The sequence below is a fragment of the Oncorhynchus clarkii genome, chromosome 22, assembly GCF_045791955.1.
Source record: "Oncorhynchus clarkii lewisi isolate Uvic-CL-2024 chromosome 22, UVic_Ocla_1.0, whole genome shotgun sequence".
Taxonomy (NCBI): domain Eukaryota; kingdom Metazoa; phylum Chordata; class Actinopteri; order Salmoniformes; family Salmonidae; genus Oncorhynchus; species Oncorhynchus clarkii.
Window position 1 is genome coordinate 37,943,684 of NC_092168.1, and position 6,000 is coordinate 37,949,683.

The following is a 6,000-nucleotide window of genomic DNA, read 5'->3' on the forward strand; positions in this document are numbered from 1 at the left end:
CTTCCAAGTCAAGGCAAGCTTTTGGTTTTACAAATGTATTGCCACCGGGGCCCTCTGGTGTAACTGCTTTCCTGACTGTACACTGTAATGTTACTGAATGTAGCTGGGTTTACAAAGGCGTTAGTTCTATTTGCTATGCTGACCATGACGTTACTTTAGCTAATATAGTGACAACGATGTAGGCTGTGTGTAGTGGCTTGGCTTGGAAAGTTTTTTTTACCTGGTCACATACAGCTGATGTCCACAAGCGTAGGAAAGAGGTGAAAGGTGGATAGCGCATAACGTTGATGCGAGAAGGAATACAACGTGGCTGCTATGAAACTGTGAACTGTGTTTACACGTGATCAAGGCTGTATTCATTCTGTCGAAACGGGGATAAACGTACCTGAATTTGTCCAATAGAAACTCTCGTTTGCAACTGTTGGACTAATGATTACACCCTAGATCAGCTAGATGCAGGCAAGAGTGTGCAAGGTGGTATTGAATGTCACTATCTGTCCATGTGTCACTGTCTGTCATATCAAATTTGTCTCTCGACCTGTGCGCACCTACATTGTAAACTTTCATTCAAAGGCTAGGTTGTAGCAACCTCATGATGGGCATAGGGAAAATTATATTACCATGTAGTAGCCTAAAACTATCGCTGTTACATTTACCTGGGTGAATGTAATATGAATGACAGTCATCCAATATACTGTAATAGAAATAAGGCCATGCTCATAAAAAAATAAAAATTGTCCTCCCTCATCTGAAATGGCACTGGTGTGTGTGTATGTGTGTGTGTGTGCTTGTGCGTGAAAGCCCACCTGTATTTGGTGACTGAGCTGGAAAAATGATTTCCAACCTGAATTAATGAATTGACTTATCCACTCAGATTGTGGGAGGATGTCTTTCTGAGAAGTTTAGGTGACACCCTTTGACTACTCAACATGACTGACCTCTCTCAAATACCTTGGTTGTTTACACACTAGTAATTAGACGCTGTAACTCACACTCCAGCTTGTCCTCTGGTGTGCCCCTCTCGAGTAGGGACAGGTAACACACAATGTCCTTCAGAAACACCACCTTGGGGGAAGGTAATGGGGACGGGCTCCTCCTCTTCTCCCCTCTGATTCTCTCTGTGGGAGAGGAATGGAACGTGGCGTATCCATGAGAGACGGTGATGTCATACAGCAATGACCACGAGCATTACTAAGCAACATGGCAAATTGTGATGTGATATGGATATGGTGATATTGATAAGGTGATATTAATATGGTAATATTGATATGGTAATATTGATATGGTAATATTGATAAGGTGATATTAATATGGTGATATTGATATGGTGATATTGATATTGATAAGGTGATATTAATATGGTGATATTGATATGGTGATATTGATATTGTGAGATTGATATGGTGATATTAATATGGTAATATTGATATGGTAATATTGATAAGGTGATATTAATATGCTAATATTGATATGGTGATATTAATATGGTGATATTAATATTGTGCTATTGATATTAATATGGATATTAATATGGTGATTTTGATATTAATATGGTGATTTTGATATTGATGTGGTGATATTGATATGGTGATATTGATATGGTGATATTGATAAGGTGATATTAATGTGGTGATGTTGATATGGTGATATTGATATTAATATGGTGATATTGATAAGGTGATATTGATATGGTTATATCGATATTAATATGGTGATATTGATATTGATATGGTGATATTGATATTAATATGGTGATATTGATAAGGTGATATTGATAAGGTGATATTAATGTGCTGATGTTGATATTGATATGGTTATATTGATATTAATATGGTGATATTGATAAGGTGATGTTGATAAGGTGATATTGATATGGTGATATTGATAAGGTGATGTTGATAAGGTGATATTGATATGGTGATATTGATATTGATATGGTTATATTGATATGGTGATATTGATATGGTGATATTGATATTGATATGGTTATATTGATAAGGTGATATTGATATGGTGATATTGATATTGATATGGTTATATTGATATGGTGATATTGATATTGATAAGGTGATATTGATATGGTGATATTGATATTGATATGGTTATATTGATATGGTGATATTGATATTGATAAGGTGATATTGATATGGTGATATTGATATTGATATGGTTATATTGATATGGTGATATTGATATTGATAAGGTGATATTGATAAGGTGATATTGATATGGTGATATTGATATTGATATGGTTATATTGATATGGTGATATTGATATTGATAAGGTGATATTGATATGGTGATATCGATATTAATATGGTGATATTGATATTGATAAGGTGATATTGATATGGTGATATTGATATTGATAAGGTGATATTGATATGGTGATATTGATATTAATATGGTGATATTGATATTGATATGGTTATATTGATATGGTGATATTGATATTGATAAGGTGATATTGATATGGTGATATTGATATTAATATGGTGATATTGATATGGTGATATTGATCTTAATATGGTGATATTGATATTAATATGGTGATGTTGATAAGGTGATATTGATATGGTGATATTGATATTAATATGTTGATATTGATATTGATATGGTGATATTGATAAGGTGATGTTGATAAGGTGATATTGATAAGGTGATGTTGATAAGGTAATATTGATATGGTGATATTGATATTAATATGTTGATATTGATATTGATATGGTGATATTGATAAGGTGATATCAATGTGGTGATGTTGATATGGTGATATTGATATTAATATGTTGATATTGATATTGATATGGTGATATGATGTGACATGTAAAACAAATTAAATGAATCTCATCCCTGTGTAAAGCCGGTAAAGCTGATGTAGCTATCAGTACACATGCCCTGCATATCCCCACTGGCGGCGATTGGGAGTCCCATAGGGCGGTGCACAATTGGCTCAGCGTTGTCCGGGTTTGGCCGGTGTAGGCCGTCATTGTAAATAAGAATTAGTTCTTAACTGACTTGCCTAGTTAAATAAAGATTCAATTAAATAAATATTTTAAAATTTTAAAAATATATTGCTTTACACAAAGTATTGAACTAACAGACACCAATGGCCACAGCTCAGACATTATAGCCACACTTTATTAAACTGCTGAAATGCCTTGCTGTGAGTTAAAATCAGTAGAATTTGTAGAGGAAGTTATTTGCTGTGGCATTAGTAATGTCCCAGGCATGACAGTGCAGTAACATTGATATCATTGGAATCCATAGTCTAATACGGCGGTCTTGTATGGCGGTATAATACGGCAGTCTAATACAGCAGTCTAACACAGCCTGCATCACAACTTTTCCAGTACAACAGTATAAGTTCCTACAGCACCTGAACAAGGTGTTTACCTGGGGAGAGGCGAGGGGAGGCTGGGGACTTGGCTGGGGTGGGGGTCAGGGTGTTACTACTGCTGCATGTGGAGGGTTTGACCTGGGTGCAGGCAGGTGAGCGGTAGGACCCCCCAGGCGCGTGGGGCCCCATCCCAGAGCGCTGTGAGGAGGAACGGGAGGAGCAGGGCGAGATGGAGATGGCACCTGAACATGAGGCCATCATAGTGGAAGGTTCCGGCGTGGGTCGACCCATGGCTATCAGGATGCTCTTTCCATTCATTCCTAGAAGACAGAGAGAGAAAATAGGAATTCAGGAAAGACAAAACAAAATAGGGAGGCCTCCCCAGTGGTGCAGCACTCTAAGACACTGCATCGCAGTGCTAGATGCGTTACTACAGACCCGACTTGTGCCACAACCGACCGTGGCAGGGAGTTGTGCACCGTAATTGGCCCAGTGTCGTCCGGGTTAGGGGAGGATTTGGCAGGGGGGCCTTTACTTGGCTGAAAGTACTCAGATCCCTTGACTTTTTCCACATTTTGTTACGTGAAAGCCTTATTCTGCAATCAATGAAATATTTAGTTTTCCTCAGCAATACCCCATCATGATGAAGCAAAAACAGGTTTTTATACCATTTTTCAAATTGATACAAAATTAAAAACGTAAATATTACATTCACATAAGTATTCAGACCCTTTATTCTGTACTTTGTTGAAGCACCTTTGGCAGCGATTACAGCCTCGAGTCTTCTTGGATATGACGCTACAAGCTTGGCACACTTGTATTTGGGTAGTTTCTCCCATTCTACTCTGCAGATCCTCTCAAACTCTGTCAGGTTGGCTGGGGAGCGTCAATGCACAGCTATTTTCAGGTCTCTCCAGAGATGTTCGATCTGGTTCAAGTCCGGGCTCTGGCTGGGCCACTCAAGGACATTCAGAGACTTGTCCCAAAGCCACTTTTGCCTTGTCTTGGCTGTGTGCTTAGGGTCGTTGTCCTGTTGGAAGGTGAACCTTCGCCTCAGTCCCACCATGTTTCACCGTAGGGATGGTGCCAGGTTTCCTCAAGACGTGACGCTTGGCATTCAGGCCAAAGTTCAATCTGGGTTTCATCAGACCAGAGAATCTTGTTTCTCATAGTCTGAGAGTCCTTAAGGTGCCTTTTTGGCAAACTCCAAGTGGGATGTCATGTGCCTTTTACTGAGGAGTGGCTTCCGTCTGGCCATTCTACTACAAAAGCCTGATTGGTGGAGTGCTGCAGAGATGGTTGTCCTTCTGGAAGGTTCTCCCATCTCCACAGAGGAACTCCGGAGCTCTGTCAGAGTGACCATCGGGTTCTTGGTCACCTCCCTGACCAGGGCCCTTCTCCCCCGATTGCTCAGTTTGGCTGGGCGGCCAGCTCTAGGAAGAGTCTTGGTGGTTTCAAACTTCTTCTATTTAAGAATGATGGAGGCCACTGTGCTCTTGGAGACCTTCAATGCTGCATACATTGTTTGGTACCCTTCCCCAGATCTGTGCCTCGACACAATCCTATCTATCTCTGAGCTCTACGGACAATTCCTTTGACCTCATGGCTTGGTTTTTCCTCTGACATGCACTGTCAACTGTGGAACCTTATATAGACAGGTGTGTGCCTTTCCAAATCATGTCCAATCAATTGAATTTACCACAGGTGGATTCCAATCAAGTTGTAGAAACATCTCAAGGATGATCAATGGAAACAGGATGCACCTGAGCTCAATGTTGAGTCTCATAGCAAAGGGTCTGAATACTTATGTAACTAAGCTATTTTAAATTTGTATTTTTAATACATGTGCAAAAATGTCTCAACCTGTTTTCACTTTGTCATTATGGGGCGTGGTGTGTAGATTGATGAGGAAAAAAATATTTTTATCATTTTTAGAGTAAGGCTGTAACGTAACACAATGTGGAAAAGGTCAAGGGGTCTGAATACTTTCTAAATGTACTGTATATTCCACATATAAAAAAAAACAGTTCACAAGAAACGCAAATCCACTGCGCCACAATACACAGTATTACTACCACATGTCACCTGCTAGAAAACACTGATCACAAGTCACAACCAAACACTGGTGAGCGAGATGGTTACAGTAGCTGTTGTCAGTAACATTGTCCTGTTGTCCTGTAGTGGTAGTGGTACCTGTTATGGGGGCACAGGCCACTTCAGTCTGTATAGTGATGCCTGCATCAATGGAACGTGGCTCTGCAGACACCGCATGGAAAGAAAAGCAAGACAAAGTGAGAGGTGAGAGAAATGCACTAGAAGGAGTGTGATATACTGTAGACTGTTAAAGCAAAAGGAGAAGGACTGTGATATAGACTCTGTTAAAGCAAAAGGAGAAGGACTGTGATATTGACTCTGTTAAAGGAGAAGGACTGTGATATAGACTCTGTTAAAGCAAAAGGAGAAGGACTGTGATATTGACTCTGTTAAAGGAGAAGGACTGTGATATAGACTCTGTTAAAGCAAAAGGAGAAGGACTGTGATATAGACTCTGTTAAAGGAGAAGGACTGTGATATAGACTCTGTTAAAGGGGAAGGAGAAGGAGTGTGATATAGACTCTGTTAAAGGGGAAGGAGAAGGAGTGTGATATAGACTCTGTTAA

At 39.5% G+C, this 6,000-nt stretch overlaps 1 protein-coding gene across 1 annotated transcript in view; it reads right to left on the reverse strand.

Moving 5' to 3' along the window:
• Positions 1-6,000, reverse strand: part of LOC139380858 (diacylglycerol kinase beta-like) — a 110,491-nt gene that overhangs the window by 84,070 nt on the left and 20,421 nt on the right. The window contains exons 5-7 of the mRNA XM_071123991.1: positions 5,534-5,596; positions 3,397-3,660; positions 993-1,118 (exon numbers count right to left, since the gene is read on the reverse strand). Of these exons, the coding sequence (XP_070980092.1) occupies positions 993-1,118; positions 3,397-3,660; positions 5,534-5,596 (453 nt within the window). The remainder of the gene's footprint in view (positions 1-992; positions 1,119-3,396; positions 3,661-5,533; positions 5,597-6,000) is intronic.